Raw genomic sequence first — 24,983 nt, forward strand, 5'->3', positions numbered from 1 at the left:
ATCGTTTTCTTTTTCCTTGCAATTTCCATGAAACTCCTAATTTTTCTTCAGGCATAGGGCCCCATTTGATATTTATTCTCCTTAGCTTATGGACTCAGCTGTTGGATTAAAGGAACCTTCACAGGACATTTTCAACTTTAAGATATTCATAAACTTTTCAGATACCCCTTAACCACTTCAAGGGTGTGGTGATCGTTTCAACTTAGCAATGGGGACTGAACCAGGGTGTTGGTAGGTAGGGCTATCAAGTGGTTTTTGGTTTTGCTTTGCACTCTTTTTCTTGATTCCTTTATAAGAAAAAAAAAAATCTTGTCTGTAGCCATATTTCTGTTAGACTTGAATTTAAATTTATCTGGTTAGTTGACTCTAGGCTGTCTCCTGTCCTGTCCTATATTAGAAGGAAAGCAGTTCAGTAGAAAGTCTAGTAAATCTGGGCTCTGGGTTTATTACGTAATAGTCTGTTATTTAACAGTGTTAGCCTGTCAGGATTTTCAGTGGAGACCTTTTTCTGTTTGCCCAGGTACCGCAGTGGTATCCGAGGCCACATGAAGGCTGTGGTGATGGACCTGCTGCGGCAGTACCTGCGAGTAGAGACGCAATTCCAGAACGGTGAGTTCCTTCCTGAGGACTCTGTATCTGGGAACATTTCTCTCGAGGACTGAGCAACAGCTGAGCCAGTCCATCCTGTCACTAACACTTGACATTAACAAACTCTTCCTCCTTTCACCAGTCCCTTAAAAATTAAACCTCTATATCTCACTAGCGCCAGAGAAAGAACAACAAAACACAGCTTGATGAGATTGTGAATCCAGTGTGCTTCTGGGAGAGGGCTGAGAAAATTTTTCTAGCAGAAGATTGGCATCTTCTTGACCTTGTACAGTGAGAGCTGGTTGAGTCACGACCAGGCTGAAATTGAGAAACCCTATCCAAAGAGCTTGCCTCTCAGCAGCTAATCCATGGATTGAACCACAGGCCTCTGAAAAAGGCTCAGATTTTCCAGTGCTTTTCAGTGTATCAGGTGGAATTTATCCCTGGCTTTCTCTGTAGAGCTTTACTAAATGATGTACAAAGTCTCTGACTAAAATACCCTGGCTAAGATTTTAAAGCAACATACTGCTGATACTGCTTTCTGCCACAAGATGGCAGTGAAACACCATAGAATTTGAAAGATTACCTGATATTTTCTTTTATCAGTCTTGCTCCCTTTTCCAGTCCTTAAAGGATGACTCTCCCACTCATGACAAGGAGAAATACTCAAGTAAGTATTGCAAACTAAATGCAGCAATGTGTGAAATAATAGATCACAACGAAGTTGGCTTTATCCCACTACTGCAAGCTTGATTAATATTTGAAAAACCGGTTAATGTCATTTATCATGTAAAAGACTAAAACAGGAAAAAACATGGCCATCATCTTAAGATATGGATGATAAAAGTATCTGACAAAATTTAATATGCATTCATGATAAATTCTTAGCCAACTAAGAATGAAATGGAACTTTTTATCATGTAAAGTTCTCCTACAAAAAAATCTGTAGGATGCATCATACTTAGTGGTAAGATGTTGAAAGCATTCTCTTTAAGATTAGGAATAAGACAACGACACATACTATCATTACTGCTATTCAGCATCATACTGAATATCCCAGCCAGTGCAGTTAGACAAGAAAAAGAATGAAAAGGTATGAGGATTAGAAAGGAGTAAGGAAGTAAATCAGCCACTATTAGATATGGTATGAGGTCTACCTAGAAAGCCTCAAAAAACCCACATATTTATTATTAGAATTATTTAAAATCTAACAAAGTTGCTGGATACAAAAGTCAATATACAAAATTCAAGTTTCATAGTGGAACAATCATTTAGAAGAGCATTTTGGAAAAATATTCCATTTAAAATAGCAACACAAAATATGAAATTCTAAGGAATAAGTCTAACAAAAAATGTGCAACCTCTTTTGGAGAAAATTATAATCAGTAAAAATAATAAAGAAGATCTAAATAAATATCATGGCCTTAGGTTGGAATATATATTTGCAAAATGTTGATTCTCCCTGAATTCATCTGTGGATTCATTGACATTCCGATAAAAATCTTACTAGTGTATTTTTGTGGAATTTGTCAAGCTAATTCTGTAATTTACATGAAAGGAAAGGTAACCAAGATTCTTCTAAAGAAATACACTGTGGAGGTATTTGTCCAGTTAAATATCAAGTTTTAATATAAAGCCATATTAATGAAGAGATTGTGATATTGGTGTAGGGGCAGATTAATAGAACAATGGAACACTGGTTCTATTAACCCAGAGGCAGATGCAAGCATATATGAAAACTTACTTTACCGCAGAGCAGGTATTGTAAATCATGAGGAAAGAATAGACTTTTCAATAAATGATGCTGGGACAAAGGATTATTCATTTGCCAAAAAAAAAAAAGATCCCTAACATAGACAATACACACAAAAATCAATTCCAGATGAATTGAAAACTTAAACATGTACTAAAGAGGCAAAGCTACTAAATTTTTAGGAGAATATCCTTATGACCTCAGGGCAGAGAAGATATTGCCATATAAGACCAGTAAGTACAGGGATTTCCCTGGTGGTCCAGTGGCTAAGACTCCACACTTCCAATGCAGGGGGCCCAGGTTCCATCCCTGGTTAGGGAACTAGATCCGGAATGCTGCAACCAAGATCCTGCATGCTGGTAACGAAGATCCCACGTACCGCAACTAAGACTGGGTGCAGCCAAATAAATAAATAAATATATTTTTTAAATTACTGGTAACTTAAAAAACAAAAAAGACCAGCAATACAGACTATAAAGGAAAAGGATAAGTAATTTGACCTCACTTAAGAACTTTTTTTTTTGCTGTGTGTGGGCCTCTCACTGTTGGGGCCTCTCCTGTCGCGGAGCACAGGCTCCGGACGCGCAGGCTCAGCGGCCATGGCTCACGGGCCTAGCCGCTCCGCGGCATGTGGGATCTTCCCGGACCGGGGCATGAACCCGTATCCCCTGCATCGGCAGGCGGACTCTCAACCACTGCACCACCAGGGAAGCCCTCACTTAAGAACTTTTGTTAGTGAAAAGGTACCATAAAAAGACTGAAAATACAAGCCACAATGTGGAAGAAAATATTTACAAATCATGACGATTAAGAAAGGATTAGTATCTGTAATCTATAGAGCACTGCTTTGAATCAATAAGTAAAAGACAACCTAATAGAAAAATGGGCAAAAGATATAAAAAGATAATTCACCAAAGAGGAAGCATAAATAATCCACAAACTCATGAAAAGATGTCCAGTCTTATTACTAATTAGAGAAATGTGAACCAAAACCACAGTAAGATTGGCAAAAATTTGAATTTCACATCATCTTCCACCACTTCTGTAAGCAGAAATGCAAATTGGTACAACCATTTTGGAAAACAGTTTGTCAGTACCTAATGGAGTTGAACTTATTTATACTCTTCAACCTAGCAATTTCACTTTTAGATGATATACTCTAGAGAAACTTTTACACATGTTTATTAAGGACACATATACAGTACTGTTTGTGGCAGTGTTATTCACGAATAGTAAAAAAGACTGGAAACAACCCAAATATACACAAGTAGAATAGATAATTGAATTCTAGTATATTCCTGCAACGGGTTACTCTACAGCAGTGAAAACAGATGAACTGAGGTACACACATGAACAAAAGATGAATCTCAAAAACATAATGGTGAGGGAAAGAAACAAGTTACAGAATGATCCATACACAATGATTCCATTGTTATCAAGTTGAAAACAGGAAGAATGAAACTATGTATTCATTTGTGATAAATATAAAGAAGAGCAAAAGAATGATTAACCTAAAATTCAGCTTAGCAGTTGATTTTGAGGAGGAGCACACTGGATCCTTCAAAGATACTAAAAATGTTCTGTTAAGATAGATGGTAGTTACTTGGGTGTTTATTTATTCTTTTGTATGTATACTTCACAATAAAAAGTTTTTAAAAGGAGGCACTTGGTATCATTGCTTTCTTTCTGCTTAATGTCTCCACTGCCTCTCCTTGGGTAAATATTCTTTTTATTTCCCCCAGTTCTAGTGATTTCTGTTACCAAGATATATTTCTGTTGTCACTTCAAAGCTAAGTTTTGGTCAGGAGAAATATGTATTTATATAGGACAACCAATTTGTAAACAGCTTCCATTTTGTTCTAAATGGGTCTTTTATGACATTGGCAGCTCTCTAAATATTGTAGTCCACTGTTTTCAAATATATTTAGTTTTATTTTGAAAAGAAATCTTATCTCAATCTCTAATATTTAAAATAGATAAAAGCAGAGTTGCCTTGGTTGATTGTATTCAGTATTTGAGGAATCCATGGTAATGCAGTTTGAATGCCACTGTTTTGGTTTGTAACCTAACCTGCAGGCTGAAGCAAGGTGATAATCCTTTACTATTTTCATAGAATTCTGACCCTTGAGACTATTCAAACACTAATTCTCCTTTGCTTGGAAATTTAATTCTGAGGTAAGCTGTTTTTAAAGAACTGAATATTACTTGTATCCCATGGTAGATATCACTACAGTATACCTGAAGCTTATGCTTCTGTTGCAAAACATAGCTCTGCTAGGCAGAACTAACCTGCCCCTGGTGGCCTTGTGAAAGGCCAATGAAAATATAAATAACTGTACTCTCCCCACAGACCTTTTGACTTCATGCAAGGTTCTCCCTGATCTATGCCTTAGTTTGGATTTGGAATTCCTAGGCATTGCTTAGCTGCTTCATGGACTTCCGGGGGAAAATGTTGATTCCAGAGGTAGCAGCCATCCTTCTTGTGGACATTGATAAGTTTGGTGTTTTATTTTTGAGCTAAAACTGTTCCTCCTAGTTAGGGTGAAACAATTTCAGTGAGTCAGACATGGAACCAGAATCTCTAGCTGGGGTTTAATGGTATTGACGTTTCTTTTTAAGCAGCCAAACCCTCTCTTCTAAGGAAATCATTCCAGGAAGCTAAATAAGAGAGTTTAGAGTCAGGATAGGGGGTTGGGGTTATCCCCAGTTCCTCAGTAAGACGCACCCTTCCCCGATCTGTCAAAATTTTTTTAATGAAAATAGGCCTTAGAGAGATAGTGATTTGCCCAGGAGCATAGAGTAAATTGGTAGCAGAGCTAGGCTTTTAGCCCAGGTCTTATACCGGATTGCCTGACTCTTAGCCTCGGGTTGCTTTTACTAAACAACACTGCCAATTCTATACAAATCCATCTAAGAAAATTCTTACGGTATTTCTTCTCACTTCTTATCAGTTTTCTAAGTAGAGACATTAGAAAACAAATAGCATGTAAACGTGAACATTCATACGTGGGTGAGGATCACTTCTTTTTGCTGCTTGCAGGTCACTATGACAAATGCGTGTTCGCCCTTCGGGAGGAGAACAAGAGTGACATGAACACTGTGCTGAACTACATCTTCTCTCACGCGCAAGTCACCAAGAAGAATCTTCTGGTCACAATGCTTATTGTGAGTACCATTTTTCAGAACCTGTAAAGATGGTTAATGATACGAAAAAGGCATTTCTCCTTGGGACGGCTGTGGTCAGAGGAGAAGCTCCTGTCTTTTGTGATTGTGGGATGAGTGGGGCTTGGGTTGTAGATTAACAATTTCTCCTGTCTTTGTCCTTGACCTGAAGGAACCTGCTCCAGTCAGAAAAGGACTGTTCTGCCAATTGTGCATATAATCTTACATGGGAACTCAAATCTCTTCGCTCTACTTAGAGATGCCCCATGCTTCCTTATTCCTCTTGTTACTAGTGACAGTAGCTTTAAATTTTAGTCTTATCTAGCCAGTGTTCTTTTCTGTTATAACGCTTGTTTGTTCCATGAATGCTCTCACATCCAAAACTGAATAACAAAAAACAACTGTTAGAAATGTAGTACTATTCCTCCCCCACCAAAGAAATTTAAATGTATTCCTCATCTTCTGTGGTCCCTTTCTGTTTTATTTACATGGACATCTAAGCTGGGATTATTGTATTGGTAGTAGATACATGCTTTTGTCCCTATAACCTAGTAATATGAGAATTAGTAAAAAGAGGGAAGGAGAGGTGAGACTAGTAAACGTGAATAGAACTGATGTACATGTGACCAATGCGTAGAATTTATGTGGACTTAAGGATTTTTGAAGATGATTTGTAAGTTCTCTACTCCTTGGTTTTTCTGGTTGGGTTAATTCTAGGAATCAGAGAACAATAGGACTATTCTTAGAGCCCCTCTACCCCATGAGCAATGAATTGCCTTGCTGCTGCATGTTTGTGTTTTTTGGAGACTATAGTACCTTTTTGCTCCTGTGCTTTTCTTCCTTGTCCCTTTGTGGAATTGGCGTTCTTTTTTTTTTTTTTTGCAGTACATGGGCCTCTCACTGTTGTGGCCTCTTCCACTGTGGAGCACAGGCTCCGGACGTGCAGGCCCAGCGGCCATGGCTCACGGGCCCAGCCATTCTGCGGCATGTGGGATCCTCCTGGACCCGGGCACGAACCCGTGTCCCCTGCATCGGCAGGCAGACTCTCAACCACTGCGCCACCAGGGAAGCCATGGAATTGGCATTCTTGGTACCTTAATTCCCTCATTTCTTCTTGGAGGAGAAAAAAACTATAAATCTTCACTGCTATTTTTTATTTCATGGCTCGGAATGAAGAGAAACTATCTACCTCACATCTCTGGTTAACAACAGCGCCACTCACTCAGTTATCTGCCTAGCTGGCTAACTCTCGAGGATGTAACATTTTTTAGAATAGCCACTTAAAAAAATATGTAATCACAGGGAGAGTTCATTACCTTTGCTACCCTAGAATGGCTAGATGGTGGGGAAACCAGAAAATGCATTTGAAAGGAAAAAACAATAATGGCGCAATGTAATATTTTAACTTCTCCAAGTGATAGGTTTCGGCAAAGAAGTGATATTATCTCTGGCAACCTGCTGATTTTCTTTTTCTCAATCAGAAAAGGGAAGAAATCTGACTAATTAGATTTTTTTTCCTTAAATTTTAATAAAAGGATTGCTAATTCTCATTTGGATAAAGCCAAGACTTTCTGGCAGAAAAAGGTAATGATGAGGGTATGGAAGAATCTGTCAGTTTGGACCTAAAATGGAGTAAAATTTGCCTTTTTAGGAAGGTAGTTATGGTGAGTTTTCATTTTATTATGATTACCTTTTTAAGGACTTAACAGTTTTTATGCACTAAAAATAGGCCAAAGTCCAGAATCCTTGGAGCTGCAGAAGAGTAATGATCGTCTAAGACTGTCTCTGGGTTTCTTAAATTCTAATTTGTAAGATATAGGGGCTCGGCTCGCTCCTTTTGCGGAGTGATTGTAAGTAACGCTTGCCTTAAGAATCTCATTATTGGAACACGGAGCCATATTTCCTCTGAGAATTCTGGAGTAGCTTTGAGCTGGGGCTGTTCATTTCTCAAGTAATCACGCTGGTGTGATGGAGAGAGAAAATGGCAGCTGTTCGGAGCTCAGGCCTTCAATTTTCTTCAGAGTCCAGTCACTCAAGTGTGTAATTACACGGGGGTGCTGCAGGGGCGTTGGGCCCTGTCAGAGAACTGGTTTGAGGCTTTGCTTTCTGCTTTTGCCAGTCAGGACAGGCATACGCCAATGAGACTCTGACTTGCTGCTGTTCTTATTTTTCCCCACCTTGTCATCCCGATTACTTCTTACCTGCATGGATAGTACCCAAACTTTCTTTCCAACAGGCTGAGCTCTTTGGAGAAAAGAGCTGTTTGTTAATGTTTGGGTTTAGATGAATAGGACGGGGAGGGGTAGGGAGAGAGGGAAGGAGGGAGGAGGGAGAGGAAGGGGAGGGACGAGGGGCGGTAGAGAGAGGAGGAGGAAGGTTGAAGATGTGAACCAGAAAGATGGATTTGTCCTTTTCTTTATTTTGGCATTTCACATTTATCTTTAAAAAACAAAGGAAAACTTCATAAACATCTCTAGGCTTTTATATCATTAAATTGCATTTGAAATATCAGTTATTTTGCCCTCATCTCAGAGATTTGGAAATCAAGAAGTTAACTGCTATGCTTGAGCTGAGGGCCAGCTAGCAGTGACTTAGGGAGCAGGAACGAAGGCTGGAAAAGTGCTCCTTTCTGATCTGCTGCCTTTGGCAATGGTCAGGTCCTCCACCCCACATCTGCATTAATGGTGGTAGCTGGGAAAAGCCATTTTAGTTGTTTGGATTTCTCTTTCTGTAGGTCTTACTCTCTTTTATGGATAACAACTGGATATGGTAGCATTCGATTCCCCCAGCTGTGTTCTCTGCTGGTTCCCCTTTCTTTGCTTACCTTGGCTTCCTGATCAGTGTTATGTGCCCAGCATTCCGATCTCTGCTTTCTAGAAGTGGGACTGTTGATGGTGTGCTTTGCTGAACTAGATGATGATTTCTGGGGCTTTGGAACCTAGGGGGAGGGAATCAAGAAAATCAGGCTTCTGTGAATCAGTGTTGCAGGATGTGGGCTGCTCCGAGGAAGCCTTCCTCCCCTCTGGGTGTTAGCATAACTTGCCTACTGGTAACTTGCCTCATAGAATCTCTAGCAAATTTCTTCTAATCCTTTGCTGTATCTGGAGAGCAAAATATCAAGTAAAATGTTAAAGTCCTGTCAAGTTTTCTCTATTTGGAGGAACATTGTGCCACATTGAAAACAAAGTCAGTAAGTTTATTTTTTGAAAGTTCTTATTATCTCTTAATTTTATAGAAAAAAAGCGTAGAACATTGTTTAAGTTTACTTAAGAGATATTTAAGGGACTCTAGCCAAATTGAGCAATTTTGTATCAATAAAAAGTATCAACATTCTCACAGCTGTCTAGATGGCAAAGTATGTATCCTGTAGCCACCTTGATTCTGAGTGGTCTTCCCCTCACTACTTCTATTTTATTTCTGGTGTGGTCCACACGAATGTAGTATAATCCATACTTCCTTAGGAGTAATGCCATGCCTGTGAGCCCCTGATTTGGTTCAGACAGGGAGCATTTAAAATGCCTATCAGGGGCTTCCCTGATGACGCAGTGGTTAAGAATCCGCCTGCCAGTACAGGGGACATGGGTTCTAGCCCTGGTCTGGGAAGATCCTACATGCTGTGGAGCAACTAAGCCCGTGCACCACAAATACTGAGCTCGTGAGCCACAACTACTGAAGCCTGCGTGCCTAGAGCCCATGCTCTGCAACAAAAGAGGCCACCGCGATGAAGCTGGCGCACCGCAACGAAGAGTAGTCCTGCTTGCCGCAACTAGAGCGCACAGCAGTGGAGACCTAGCACAGCCAAAAATAAATAAATAAAATAAATAAATTGCCTATCAGTCTCCTTCATTTTTCCTCCCAACATAACTGCAAATAATTTCGTTCAATGTGTAAATAATGGAGAAAAGTCCTAGTAAACCCAGGTTTACTGAATAAGGGTTATATTAACATTTCTTGTTTAATCTGTCCCACAACATCCTTGGAAGATCAGAAATTCTAGCTGTGACTGGAAGAAGCTTCCAGGCCATTTTTGATATTGGGATTGGTGCCTCGTCCAGCTGAACAGTAGTTAATGTCTTGAGAATATTACCCATTATGTCACATCTTTTCATTTTGAATTGCCTTCAACTCTTAGGATGCTAAGATCAAGTTGGCTATATTGGGCTCTCCTGGCTGTCAGCTACATAAGTTTGGCTACGGTTTTGACACTGAAGCCTGCTTGTTATATTTCTGCAAATCTGAACTATTCCTTGTGGTTAGCCACCATCTAGGTTAAGAATGAAAACAAGAAATAACTGTGTGGTACCAATCTTAACCATTATTGAATAATTTTCACTTTGGCTTGCAGATTTATGCAGGTAATCCCCAAATCAGGAGGTAGGCTCATTAAATGAACCTGCCTCTATACACTGAGGAAACATAGGCTGACACCATCACCATTTAATGTTACTGTTACAAAATGTTCACCAGAGTTAGATGATGATGTTGGGCTGTCCAGTTGCCCAAAGAACATCTGTCTCTAGACCAGAGGGCCGTAAACTTCCTCTTGGTTGCTTGTATCTTAGGGTGGGTGGTTCTGATGAATGGAACCGTCTTCCATCCCTGGTGGTTTCTTTCACAACTTGAACACTGTGTTCAGGTCAAGGACAGGAGAGGGTTGAGAAGGTTACACTACACACAGTTTTCTGTTGCACATCTTTTCCTAAGTACTAATGATGACAATAGAGAAAATAATATTTGAATGGGAAATTTCCAAGTCAGGATAATTTAATGAAAGTAGTGGTTTATTCATACTGTGTTTGATATTTCACATGCCAAAAAGGTCAGGTTTCTGTACTTTATCACAAGGAGTCCAGGAGGATTGTCAGTTGGTGATTGTGAACGAATCATTATTTCCCTATTATTTTTTCTAGTCTCCATAGTTCACTTTTCTTACAGAAAAGAAGCTTCTCTACCCGCTTTCTCACTCCCTCTCTCTCATAATGGAAAGATGAAATGAAAAAGTTTTTTTTTTAAGTAGTTGTGTGCATGTGTTTTAGTTAGAATGTGATCTGTAGTTAGGCAAGATGGCAACTCCATTTTTTAAAATGTATTTATTATTTATTTATTTTAATTTAATCTCAAAAGGTAAACCTGGGTCTCCTTTCAAGGGAAACCAGTCCATATCACATCTGATATAGGTTGGGTAGGTGGCTAGTGTTCTTATTTTGTTGTGTTGGCTTTTGCTGTTAATGTTGAGACTTTAGTCTGACTATTTGCAGAGCAGCTGAGTTCTATTACCCAGGACATCTCTTAGGTTTTTGAACCTCTCAGTGGGTCCACTCTGATGACTGAAGTAAGTACCTCAGAAAAGAGTATATTTTCTCTATTAGGAACATTAGGTAAAGAGGGATTTAGGTAGGATAAAGCTTATGGTTTCCCTACCCACTGTTATCTACCTATTCTTTCCTTCCGTCTTGTTACGGCCTTGTCGCTGGTGATTTGATTTGATTTTTTTTTTAATATATATCATCATCCCATTTCTTTTCTTTTTTTTAAACTATATTTATTTTTGGCTGCATTGGATCTTTGTTACTGCACGTGGGCTTTTCTCTAGTTGTGGCGAGCAGGGGCTACTCTTCGTTATGGTGCGCGGCTGGTGACTTTTATTAAAATTCTGTTTTGCTCATAAGTTCTCGATAAAAGATGAGACTTGGTTGCATTTTCTCCCTCCTCTTTGCTTTTTCCCTGGGATGGGAGGAATAGGTCCTTCAGTCTGTGACTACGTGCTCAGGTGAGCCCTGGATTTATAATCACTTTATTCTTCCACTCAGATGAGTGAATCCCCTGCGTTCAACAGGTGAAAACAATACTTGCACTTCGTTAACTATAAATACCATCATGTGGTTTACAACTCTGGCGCACACCTCTGGTTGTGAATTGGGGAACCAGAAAGTGTTTCCTGCTTTAAAGTGTTTGAGAAGCCGTCTTTCCAGCACACCAGTGTTGAGTACTCCAAAACTGTTTACCCTGTGATGTGGAAGGTGGTAGGGGGTTGTAGAAAAAGCGTTTGGGGAAATGTATATTTGCCCCCAGAGCCAAAAGCCCCACACTTCTATTTGTGCTGCGCTGGTAAAGGACTGTACGGAGTATCCCTGAGATGGGGAGGGTTGAAGATGAAATGGAGATTCTTCAAGAAAAAGGCTGATAATCCAGGAGGGAGAAAGATTAAAAGGCAGCCACAGGAAGCGTTTGGGGATCTGGTTGTCTTTCATGTCCGATCCAATAGTTGGGTGGGGGAGAATAAAAGTTCACTAAAATATAAAGGCAGTTGTTTCAAACTCCAAGTCGAGGGAACTATGTGATGTGATATTAAGAACTACTATTACGGATAACTCTGTAAATTTCAAAAAGGACATTTATAAAAGTGCATCTGCAGTTTTTTCAGCTTAGATGAGAATTACATGGATAATGGATGAATTTAGGGAATAAACTGATACTGCTCTGGAGAAGAAATATTTTCCCCAAAATATGAGAGTTTTTATTCTTAAAATTTTTTAATTTTTTGGAGACAAAGGACCCAAGTCTGAATTACACCATGGATTGTATAGTAGGAGCTTGGTTTTTCCCTCTAATCCATCTAAGGAATCACCATGTTTAGGTATCATGGAATGATTCGTGGTACAGCAAGAGGATAAATGATTTGGGGTATAGAATTGTCAGAATATGAGATGGTGTTTTTAGTTAACGTGTATTTATAAATGAATAATTTGTGCTTATGTTTCTGTTTTGCACCCTCCTGGGATGCTGAACATTTGGTTTGTGGAATGAAGGCCACCAGGAGTGTTTCCTTTTGCCTTATTCTGCCTTCTTTCCAAAAATGGGAGAGGGAACAGGAAAGCTTTTAGTCCCTATATTATTTAAAACCTCTTAAAACTTTGAGACATCCTTTGTTATTTCTTAGCGAGAATCCCTTGACCCCTTTTAATGGTCTCTAATGATTTCTATTGTTTAAAGTCTGGTGTTATTTAGAATCTGAATGGCTGAGGAATTGGGCTTCTCCTTGTAGCAGCTTCCTCTGGGATCTCTCTCTTTTTTCTTTTTTTTTTTTTTGGCCGTGCGGCATGTGAGATCTTAGTTCCCTGACCAGGGATTGAACCCGCGCCCCCTGTATTAGAAGCGCGGAGTCTTAACCACTGGACCACCAGGGAAGTACCCCTCTGGGATCTCTTTACCACACTGTTTAGGATAAAGGTAACAGGACATTTGCATCTTAGTAATCTAGCTCTGTTTACTTTGTTTTTATTCCCTTTTCATATTTCAAAGTTCTCTCCACCTCAGTTCTTTTTAACATGGATATGTATGTTCTTTGTCACATTAACAATTAGGATCAGTTGTGTGGCCGGGACCCCACTCTCACTGACGAGCTGCTGAATATCCTCACGGAGCTAACTCAACTCAGTAAGACCACCAATGCTAAGGTGGCGCTCCGAGCACGCCAGGTAAGGACATGTGTTGGCTGTCCGGAGGGAGGAATGGTTTTCACAGACTGGGCAGTCCTAGATGCAATGAGCTCTTCCTCCAGCACCTTCCAAAGGTCATGCAATTTCCCATGTATGTCTCATTGCCCTCAGAACAAACATTCTCACGTGGTATATGTTTTTTAAAGAGAAAGGAAAAGATTAACGTTAAGTTTCTTTAAAACAGGAGCCCTCTAGAAGCTAACACAACATTGTAAAGCAACTATACTGCAATAAAAATTAATTAAAAAAATAGAAGCCCTCTCCCCATTATAAACTAGTAAACTAGGGTCACGTGGAGGAAAGGAAACTGAGGGAAAGCAATAGGTTTAATATTTCTTACTTTCCAAAGGGAGCTTAGAAGCAGGTGAAAACTTTTAAGTGTATAGGGAAAATCAAGTGTGGAAAGCAAGAAGATAATGAAATGAATCTTAGGTGCTAGCAATCAGCACAACCCCAGAGCAGCCCAGTTTCACCCTGTAGTCTTCATTTCCATTCCAAAAGGTTTCAGCAAGGAAGCCAGGAGTTGGCACTCCCTTTGTGTTCCAGCGCATGGGCATCGACAAGGAAGCAGCATTTGAAGCTGTTCAGTGACCTTCTGCTTTCTCTACAATTGTATCCATGTCACTGAATTACTCAAAAGTTATTGAACCTCTCAGTGACCTGCTGAGGGTATTCAGGTCCTACCGTGTCCCTGTTTTTGTTTGTGACACTGCTTTCACTCTCTCTGCCCGTCACATGCATTGTTGTTACATCCTGACACCTCCTCCTTGGGACTGAGTACCTGGGGCTGTCAGAGCAGCTTTTCCTAGTCTTTCCCCTTCAGAGTTGCAAAAGGCTAGCTCTGCTGCACCAACCTTCCCCACAGCTGTTCCCTGCCAGACCTGATTCCCCATTAACAGCTAGTCATGCAGTCCCCAGGACTAGCAGCTCTGCAATGGTAAATCACATGCACTGATGGAACTTGATTGAAGCTGTTTTTTCTCCCTCCCCCCTCCCTCTGCCCCCATGGGAAATTGCTCTCAAGCAAATCATGGTAAGAGTCAACTGAAAAAAAAAAAAGAAAAAAAAAGAGTCAACTGAGATGCAGTATTTGGTGGCCTTGGCTTTATGTTACAGGACCCAGAAGTTGTTTTACTTGGTCTCTGTTTTATCTTTGATGCCTGCACTTACAGATTTATATTTATTGCTTTTGTATCAGAGCTGCCTAATAGGAGCCTAGAATAATCACTCCCTCAGGAACTTACGCCTTTTATTTTGCTCTCACTCTAGGTTCTTATTGCCTCCCATTTGCCATCATATGAGCTTCGCCATAACCAAGTAGAGTCTATCTTCCTATCAGCTATTGACATGTACGGACATCAGTTTTGCATTGAGAACCTGCAGGTATACATTATAGCCCTTTTCTGCCACTCTGCACTCTTGTCCCCTTTATTCCCAAGCATAGTTTAAGTAATCAGTCAATCAATTTTGATTTTCTGTGTAATGAAGTTTCATACCGTGAATTTCTAAAATGATTTATACTTATGTGTTTTTTCTTCATAAAATGCTGTTAGAATTGTGGCTTAGCTTAAAAATTGAATAGGCCTGCCTTGATAGAAGTCTCCTAATGAAGTCTTCACCTCTTGCGCTTTTATCTAGAAGGTATTCTAGGACAGAATGAAGTGGTAGCACTGGTTGATTTCTGATATTTGAATCAGATGTATAAATAGATAGTCGTTAGTCTTCTACAGGCAAAGCTACTTAAATAATCATTTAATTTTATTTTAATGCTTACTATTAAGCTTCATACAGAGCCAATTTTATTTATTTATTTATTTATTATTATTTTTTGCGGTACGCAGGCCTCTCACTGCTATGGCCTCTCCCGCTGCAGAGCACAGGCTCCAGACGCGCAGGCTCAGCGGCCATGGCTCACTGGCCCAGCCGCTCCGCGGCATGTGGGATCCTCCCAGACCGGGGTACGAACCCATGTCCTCTGCATCGGCAGGCGGACTCCCAACTACTGCGCCACCAGGGAAGCCCCAGAGCCAATTTTATAAAAGAATATTGGCTAATTTTACTGCTAATTCAAAGAACCTTGACTATTATTTTTAAAACAACACCATTTTGTCAGGAATGACTTTCTATTTTTCTACTTGGAAATAATGATAATATTATTATACCTAGCCAAGGGAATCTTCAGGGTTTCTATCAGATTTCGTTCTGGGGAAACTAAAGAGGGGGGAAGGATGTTTTTGCTTATTTGGTTCATAGTTGAAATAGAGGGTTCAAAAATCAAAAATCTATGGCTTACCATAGTGGAGTAGTGAGACAATATATTAGAAGTTAAGTATGGATATGTGTCAGAAAGGATAATAATAGCCATAAACACCTATATTAGCATATAATTAATGCACTGTTAATGCATTAGTCTAAGAATTTTACGTATATTAACTCTTCAACAGCCCTGTGAGGATAGGTATTCTTATTTTCCCCATTTTGTAGCTGAGGAAGCTGAGGCAGAGAGAAGGTAAGATCATACATGACCTTCATAGACAAAATTCTTAAGTTTCACTAAATGCTTCAAATGCTAAATATTGTCCATTGGAATTGTTCTCTTATGGATGTAATGGTTTAAGCTTGTCTTCGTACCTTCCAGAAACTCATCTTGTCCGAAACGTCAATTTTCGATGTCCTACCAAACTTCTTCTATCACAGCAACCAGGTCGTGAGGATGGCAGCTCTGGAGGTAGGTTCTCATAGTAACGTGACATGACCTTTTTCTCAGTTTCTGGCTGACTCCTTTTGTCCATTTGGCTATTGTTATCTGTCCTTTTTCTTTGGCCTTAACGTTGGTTCTCAAGAGTAGAGAACCTTCCTCTTTTCCTCTGAAACAAATGGTCTTGCTCAAGTGTGTTCAACTCAATCACCAGTTTCTGGGCTCTAATCACAGGAAAATAGCTGCTAGCATTTTTCAATTCTATTTACCAGGTATTTGAATTCTTCCATTTCATAATGATTAGGATTCCCTGTTAACACAATAAGTGAAAAAATATGTGGCTGATCAGAACAGTACCATTTTGTGATTTGGGCCAAATAAAATGGATTTTAGTTATATTCTGAATTGTCAAGCAGTTCTTATGAACTATTTCGGCATGAGAAGGAAAGTAATAACATTTAATGAACTGGGTTTTAGGTGCTTTATCTTTCTCATTTAATCCTACAATTACTTCATGAAGTAGAAGAAAGTGAGCCTCTGAGAGGTTAAGTGACTTGCCCAAATTCACATGGATAGTAAGTGGAAGAGTTTGCATTTGAACCCAGGTCAATCTGACTCATGACTTCTGTTTCCACTACAGCACACTACCTCATTAAGCACAAAAATTGCAGGCCCCAAATACTGCTGTAAAGTTGCCAAGTAGATGTTTTTTTTGAACATGAGGAAAAGGAGTGTCTTCAATGATTTTATGTGATATGATACCACTACAGCCCTTTGCGAGCTCTTTTGGGTTACTTTTTATTTGTATTCTGTGGGGAGACTGTAATGTATGCTACTCAGTAAATATCAAAATTTGAAAATATCTAAGTGTTCTACAGTGTTTTTATGCCATTTAATGCAAAGTCTCCTGACGTACCTCACATGCTGATGTGTCTCATTTTATGTGCATGGCAAATTAGCTGTGAAGTACGTGAGGCTGGACTGACGGGTTTTCCTGAGACGTGGCCTGTTGCTGTTTCTTTGAGTCAAGTTAGTGTATTTGAGAGATTATATGTCAACTTATGCCTTCCTGATTTTGCCTAGGGTTTGGGGGATATAAACACTGTAAAATCTATTTGGGCCAGTGGGAAAACAAAACAAAGATACAAGATAGTGAAAGAGTTAGACTGTACTTCAATTGTTTCTGTCTTCTGTCTTTACTCCTCAGGTAGCCCAGAATCAGCACCTCTCATTTTTCTCCCTGTTTGCTTTTATTTTAATTAATTAATTAATTAATTTATGGCTGTGTTGGGTCTTTGTTGCTGTGCGTGGGCGTTGAGTGGGGCTACTCTTCACTGTGGTGCGCGGGCTTCTTATTGTGGTGGCTTCTCTTGTTGCAGAGCACAGGCTTCAGTAGTTGTGGCTCATGGGCTCTATAGCGCAGGCTCAGTAGTTGTGGCGCACGGGCTTAGTTGCTCCGCGGCATGTGGGATCTTTCCGGACCAGGGCTCGAGCCCATGTGTCCTGCATTGGCAGGCGGATTCTTAACCACTGAGCCACAGGGAAGTCCCTCTCCCTGTTTGCTTTTATCTTCTGTTGAAATCATCATGTGTAATGAATTAATAGTCATGGTTCTATATACTTTTGAGCTAACTGATCAAACGTTCTCTCGAGTTTAGGTCAGTGTGAAGGGTTTATAGCACACCTAGAGGTGTCCAGCAGAGGAAGGCTAGCTTTGTTTCCATTTATAGTCATGGGTATAGTTTTAAGACTCCAGCTTTATTAATTAAAGCAAGGTATGTATGTATGGGGCTTTGGGACTTGTCACCACAGACCACCTTCTTCTGCATCAGACACCTCTTTTCAAGACTGTCTTTTTCCTGGGCTAACCATCTCTTAGTTTCTGTTTTTGAAGTGTATTTACTGAGGATTACTTTTTAACCAGGTGTATGTTCGAAGGGCTTATATTGCCTATGAACTTAACAGTGTACAACACCGCCAGCTTAAGGACAACACCTGCGTGGTGGAATTCCAGTTCATGCTGCCCACATCTCATCCAAACAGGTGAGTTTGAGCTGATGTGTGCACCTGAGCCAACCAGAGCTCTATCAGAGTTAAAGGGAGGGTGGGGGTGGATAATGTGTGTCTGACCATTCTGTATGGTTTTCTAAGCTAGAAATGTAGAGCAGAAAATGAACATGTTTAAACCATGAGAAGAAGAGCCTCTTGGTGTCCATTTCTTTTTTTATTTTTTTGATCTTTGATCTGGAGAGAGAAAGTATGGTCTAATTAAGATAGAAATTTAGGATTACTCCATTCATTCTCTTTTGTTAGAAATTTATTTATTTATTTATTTATGGCTGTGTTGGGTCTTCGTTGTGGTGCGCGGGCTTCTCATTGCAGTGGCTTCTCTTGCTCTGGAGCATGGGCTCTAGGTGCATGGGCTTCAGTAGTTGTGGCACACAGGCTCAGTAGTTGTGGCGCACGGGCTTAGTTGCTCCGCAGCATGTGGGATCTTTCCAGACTAGGGATTGAACCTGTGTCCCCTGCACTGGCAGGCGGATTCTTAACCACTGCACCACCAGGGAAGTCCCTTTGTTCTTTTTTTTTTTTCTTTGTGGTACGCGGGCCTCTCACTGTTGTGGCCTTTCCCGTTGAGGAGCACAGGCTTCGGACGCGCAGGCTTAGCGGCCATGGCTCACAGGCCCAGCCGCTCCACGGCATGTGAGATCCTCCCGGACCGGGGCACGAACCCGTGTCCCCTGCGTCAGCAGGCGGACTCTCAACCACTGCACCACCAGGGAAGCCCATAATCTCATTTATTTTTAAAGTATTCTGAGGCAGTGAAAACTTAGGAATTTCACCCACACATATGTTCATCTCCTCCCGTATTTTCATTCTTTTCAGTAATACCACAGGAAATACAAATAATCACAGCCAGTCTTAAGCTGCCCCCCTCCATTTCTGCTTTATGGGCTTTGGTTCTTCACTTTTTATTTCAAAGTACTATGTCTTTGGGGATCCTTAGTTATAGACAACAGAAATGGTTTTGTTCCAAATTGCCACTTCACCCAAAGCAATAGAAACTCTTCCTAGAGACAAAGAAGTGTGTGCTGAGACTTGCAGCCACTGGATGCCACTGTTGATCCAGGAGAGGTCGGCAGATGAGCAGCAGCATCTTCAGAAAAAGTACTTGTCTTCTTTGTCTGAGAAGGTCCTTTCACTTCTCTACCTCGAAAATACCTTATGGCTGGCAGAGAAAAGCATATATCCTTGATTTAGCAAGCATCTCTCGGTACATTTTTGCCCCCATGGATTTCAGAATCTCATTTTCTAGAAACGAATGGCTGTCCTTCAGCGAGCAGTGAGGTACTCACGGCACACATGGGCTCGGTGCTCAGGCTTCTTTCTTTTCCTGCGTTCCTTGAATAATTGTAGAGAACTACATGCTAAACTTAATGCTCTTTGTAATTCTCGGAACATTCTCCTTTTCTTCCTGCTTTCTACTACCTCATCCCTTTGGGCAGTGATTTGTAGTCAGGCCACAGAGCTGCTTGTGATTTCCTTCCTTCCCTCATTGCTCCCCTTGCCTTTCTGAATTGCTCTCCCTGTCCTACTTTTAAATTTGAGGATCTGTGTCCAATTTGGTGAGGGAAAGTCGATTGGAAAATGAGAGACATGCTTCTTAACTGTTTGTTAAGAAATCTTATTCACCTTTCCATCTCAAGGGTGGTTATTGGTTATTGCTGATATGGTTTCAAAACTTGTATACATGTCCCTCCCAACAACTGAGGTGTACACATTCCTCTGGATAAAGACCAGACCTGAACAGAGCAGTAATCCTGTCATCTTTCTAAAGTCTTCCTTGGTTGTATGTATACAGAATTATAAACTGCTGGATTATTATTATTATTAATGTAGATGTAAAGGTGAAGATAGGGAAAATAAAGGAGGAAAGAGAAAATAGTCTTTGTGGAAACCAGAAAACTAAAATTGCTTTAATGCTTTTTAGGTCTAAAATCCTTTTGTTAGTTTAGGAATAGAAGATGTATTATCAGATTTAATTACAGAATGCTATATTTAATTTTAGAGCATGGCTTATTCAGTTATTACAGATTTGCTACTTGAATTTAGTTTTGTAAGATTTTATATTTTCTTATAAATGTTTTTGTTACAATTTGGAGTTATGACCTTATCCTGACACCAGTTGGTGTACTGCAATTCAATTCTGACACTTACCACCTGGAGTTAGATCAGATGCCACTAGTTAAGGGCTCAGTTCTTCACAAAACTACCTCTACTTCAGATGTGGCCACAAGTTGGGTTCCCAGGCCACCCACACTTCTGACCAACTGGCTACAAATTTGGGGGTTCCCATGACCCCTTCAGGTTCAATAATTCCCTAGAACAACTTAACAAAACTCAGCAAAACACTATACTTACGATCACAGTTTTTTTAATAAAAGATACTGATCAGGACCAGACAAGTGAAGAGATACATAGAGTAAGGTCTGGGGGGGTGGGGTGGGGCCTGAACACAGAATTCTTTCCCTGTGGAATCAGGGTACCTTGTCCTCCCAGCATATCAATGTGTTCACCAACCAAGAAGTTCCACTGAGCTTCAGTGCCCAGAGTTTCTATCAGGGTTTCATTACAATGTCACGATTGATTGACTCATTGGCCATGTGATTAAACTCACTCTCCAGCTTGTCTTCCCTCCCCAGAGGTCCAGCTGACCCTCTAATCACATGGTTGGTCTTCCTAGTGAGTAGCCCCTGTCCTGAGTTATCTCTTAGCATAAACTCAGGTGTGATCCAAGGGGCACATGAATAATGAAGGCACTTCTATTACTTGAGAAATTCCAAGGATTTAGAGTCTCTCTCCCAGGAACCAGGGACAAAGGCCAAATTCTTTATTATATCATAGGCCTGCAACCCTTACAAGAAGAATTCTAGGGTATCTTAGTTTTAGCTAGTTTTGAGTCAAGTTCCAACTTTTTTTCTAACCTCAGTACTTTTGTTCTTTTCTGTTCTTACTGTTTTGAACAAGCAGGCCATAAGCATTATTGTTTCTAATTCTACAGAAATAAATTACAGGAGACTGTCTACCAGCGTTTATTCCACCCTCAGTTCCTGTAAGGCTCAAGGACACAGTTATGTCCACTAACCTCTGGATCAGTGATTCTCAGAATTATCTGCAAAGTATTTTAAGAATACACATATGGGTTCCTGGCTCTTAAGATTCTGATTAATTTTGAACCAGAGTCCAGGGGACCACTTCTTGAAAAAGCTTCTCTGATAATTCTGTTGACCATCTACAATTGAGAATCACTACTACTAGACCAGCACTGTCCAATAGAAATATAATGCAAGCCACATATGTAATTTAAAATTTTCTAATGACCATATTTAATAAGAAACACACAAAATTACTTTTAATAACATTTTATTTAACGCATTGTATCCAAAATACCTTTTTTTTTTCTTTTTGGCTGGGCTGCATGGCTGGTGGGATCTTAGTTCCCCAACCAGGGATCGAACTCCTACCCTCTGCACCAGAAGCGTGGAGTCCTAGCCACTGGACTGCCAGGGAAGTCCCTCAAAATACCATTTTAATACGTAATAAAAAGTTATTAATCAGATATTTTCCATTCTTTTTACAAAGTCTTTGAAATTTAGAGTGTATTCTCTACTTCCAGCATGTCTCAATACAGGCTAGCCATATTTCCAGCGCTTCTAGCCACATAGACAGCTCAACTGTAGGCCAAGAATTAATTAGGACAATCACACTGAGTCCTCTTTGGTTTATGTTAATGGTAGTATCCCTAGGAGAGATTTTTTTTTCTTTTTACAAACCTTTATTCTTATGTTGCTTATTCTTGGTAGTTACAGCAATCATCCACTTCTGATACTGTAGCTATACTACAGTATTTTACACATGCTTTAAAAATTGTTCAGTGAGAACAGAGAACAGGCATATGAATATACATATTTTACATATCTAATGCTAAACAGAATTTTATATTTCCCCAATATTATATTCCGGGTTAACAAACCAAAAATTCTTGGGGTTTTGGTTTGGTTTGGTTTCTCTTGGGGGAGAAAACACATACATTCTTTAACCAGTTTTTGCATTTTCTTTCCTGGTACTTGGTCTTCCCATTTCTAGCCAGACATTCTTTTTTTTTTTTTAATGTTTATTTATTTATTTATTTGGCTGCGTCGGGTCTTAGTTGCAGCGTGCGGTCTCTTCGTTGCTGCACATGGGCTTCTCTCTAGTTGTGGCACGTGGGCTCTAGAGCGCGTGGGCTTAGTTGTCCTGAAGCATGTGGGATCTTAGCTCCCCGACCAGGGATCAAACCCATGTCCCCTGCATTGGAAGGCGGATCCTTTTTTTTTTCTTTTTCTACATTTATTCTTTTTTTTTTTTTTAACATCTTTATTGGAGTATAATTGCTTTACAGTGGTGTGTTAGTTTCTGCTGTATAACAGTGAATCAGCTATACATATATCCCCATATCTCCTCCCTCTTGCATCTCCCTCCCACCCTCCCTATCCCACCCCTCTAGGTGGTCACAGAGCACCGAGCTGATCTCCCTGTGCTATGCGGCTGCTTCCCACTAGCTGTCTGTTTTACATTTGGTAGTATTTATAAGTCCATGCCACTCTCTCACTTCGTCCCAGCTTACCCTTCCCCCTCCCCGTGTCCTCAAGTCCATTCGGAAGGCGAATTCTTAACCACTGGACCACCGGGGAAGTCCCCAGACATTCATTTGAAGTAGACTAAACTTGTCCAGCAAGTCCTTGGGAGTATCTTTCTAAGCTGTATTATCAAAGCAAGACTACAGTCTCTTGTTGTGTATGGGGTCATCTGGTGGAATTCTATTCCTGTGGTTTGTTTTTGACTAGTGATTTAGCCCCCGTGGGTTGGGATGAAACATGGCTCTTTGTCTGTAAACTGACAATAGCCGAGTATTTTTTCAGGAAAATGCCTTAGATGCCACTTGGATTGAAGACAGTGTCCCATTTGCACGTTTTGATTTTTAGAGAAGCAGGCAAAACACAAGCAGCTGCCATTGCAAATAAGTGGAGCAGCCTCTGAGAAGGGAGAAGAAACACCCTTTTCAGCGCATTTGGGCAATTAGCACGTGGCCAACACGTTTGGTACCTTTTTGTTTAAGTTCATTTTGGAACTTTGTATTGCTTGACATTTTCTTATACCTAAAAATTTTTTTACATTTTATTGTGGAAAGAACATTTAACATGAGATCTACCCTCTTAAATTTTTAAGTGTACAATATATTATTGTTGATTTTAGGTACATTGTTGTACAGCAGATCTGTGATGCTTATTCATCTTGTGGACTGAAACTTTTGTTTGACATTTAGTTACTCTGTGTTTCAGTATAATTTGATTGTTTTTTTCTAATACTCCTCACAATATTTTTTTTTTAAAAAAGGCAGCAGATGACTAAACAATTTCTTACCTCTGTGACTTTCTCATCATCCTTCTTGCTAGGCAGGCTTCAGCCAAGGTATGTCATCTACTTCCTGATCTTCTATGTAAGACTTTCAAATTTTTTATGGGACCTGTAGTTGCAACTTATTCGGCGTCCTCAGGTCTTATGCACCAGAGGATCCACATATTAGAGCTTTACTAAAGGAAGCTCCTGGCCTAGATATACCCTTTTCTTCTTAAATTCCTTTCACTTGAACAGCAGCTACACTTGACTTAAGCATAGTAGGAAACCTATATATTTATATATGGAACACCTATATATATGGCAAATGTGTGGATTTTTTTCCCTTCTTTATCTTCTTAGCGTATAAGGACTATGTCCTATTGTATGTGAATTTTTTTGAGGGGAGGGGATTTTTGCTGTCATTTTTTAAAGGTGATTTGTAGCCAGTTAGCAATTGTCTTTAGAGGAGAAATGAGGGAGTTTCTTCAGTCTTTTTCTTGGTGCAGGAGTAGTCAGGATAGCTGGTCTGCACTAAGAGAACATTTTATTATTATTCAGACTTTTAGGACTTAATTCTTTTGTCTAAGATTCCATCAGGCCAGCTCTTTAGTGAGTTCAACCAGTATTTTACATGGATTAATCCTGGAGCTCAGACTGTTATCATTCAGCATTCCTTTTTCTCTGTCTTCTTCCAGCGAGGCTCAGGGTTTAGAGCCAGAGGTGGTGTGTGCGTGTCTTTTTTCTCATTCTGAAACCCTAGTTTTAGCACTCTGTGGTGCTGGTGATGGAAAAGCTTGTTACCCTAAAGCCTCTTCCTGAATGTATTTTTGATGATTCATCCAATCATTTGACATTCACGATTTTACTTAGCTTTGGACATATTAAGTAACTCAGAATAATCTGGAAACAAATAAGTTCTTTAGTCAGCCTATGTATTTGATCTTCTAAAATATTTATACAAACATATGTAAAGTATATTATCCCATAAACTCTGTGGCTATGCATATGGCTGTGCATATTATGACAGTCTGGGAGTATGAAATTTAAAACTCCAAATGATTTTCATAAGTAATACATATTAGTGAACATAGTTCATTTTTTTAAACTTTTAATCTGTGATGCAAATAAGAAGCACCACAATTGATGCAGAAGATGGAAGTCCATTTTGTTGTATACTTCTGTACATACATGATGGGTGAAGACTTACTGGTGTTTATTTCCACCTATTTCTTACATGGAAATCCATACTTCAGTTAATTTGAGTTGCGCTGCACTTTCTTTGCTATTTGCTCCTTGTGAATTTGGCCTCCTATGTTATAATGTTTTAACTCAAGCATTTTCCTCTTCTCCCGTCTCACATCCAGAAGAGGTTGGCTGTGTTCTCCCCTGATACCACATGTTTTGGCCATGACTGAGTTTTGGCTGCTTGGCATCTTCAGAGTTTAGCTGTTGGTGGGTGGCCTCTGGGCTCTCTTTTCATGAAGAAGGTTGTGAGGAAGTTTAGAAATCAGAAGCCTTCTATGGGGCTAATCGGCAGCCCATTGCCATTCTTGAGGATTCTGATCATCTTTGATACCCAGAGATTAGACCCTTCTTTGGCTCGTACTGAGACACTCAAAAGTCATCCAAGTTGCAGCATTTTTTTAGCAGTGGGAGCACTTGGTTGTAGTTAGCAGGCCAGAATGAGCTATAAATAAGTAAAACTCTACAGTGCTTGCTTCCTTCATGCAGGGTAGTCTGCTGATAAGATGCAAGCATCTGGCATAAGAGAAGATTCTCAGCAGGTTTAAGTGCTTTCCTGTATCCATGGCTCAGCTTCTGGTCTCTGCTGTGTTATTTTGGC

General features: G+C 40.0%; 1 protein-coding gene across 1 annotated transcript in view; it reads left to right on the top strand.

The window, feature by feature from the left end:
- ACACA (acetyl-CoA carboxylase alpha) overlaps positions 1-24,983 on the top strand; it is a 237,910-nt gene that overhangs the window by 95,149 nt on the left and 117,778 nt on the right. Inside the window, exons 24-29 of the mRNA XM_065897277.1 lie at positions 521-609; positions 5,382-5,506; positions 12,868-12,981; positions 14,272-14,385; positions 15,641-15,730; positions 17,625-17,743. Of these exons, the coding sequence (XP_065753349.1) occupies positions 521-609; positions 5,382-5,506; positions 12,868-12,981; positions 14,272-14,385; positions 15,641-15,730; positions 17,625-17,743 (651 nt within the window). The remainder of the gene's footprint in view (positions 1-520; positions 610-5,381; positions 5,507-12,867; positions 12,982-14,271; positions 14,386-15,640; positions 15,731-17,624; positions 17,744-24,983) is intronic.

This window comes from Phocoena phocoena, chromosome 19, assembly GCF_963924675.1.
Source record: "Phocoena phocoena chromosome 19, mPhoPho1.1, whole genome shotgun sequence".
Classification (NCBI taxonomy): Eukaryota; Metazoa; Chordata; class Mammalia; order Artiodactyla; family Phocoenidae; genus Phocoena; species Phocoena phocoena.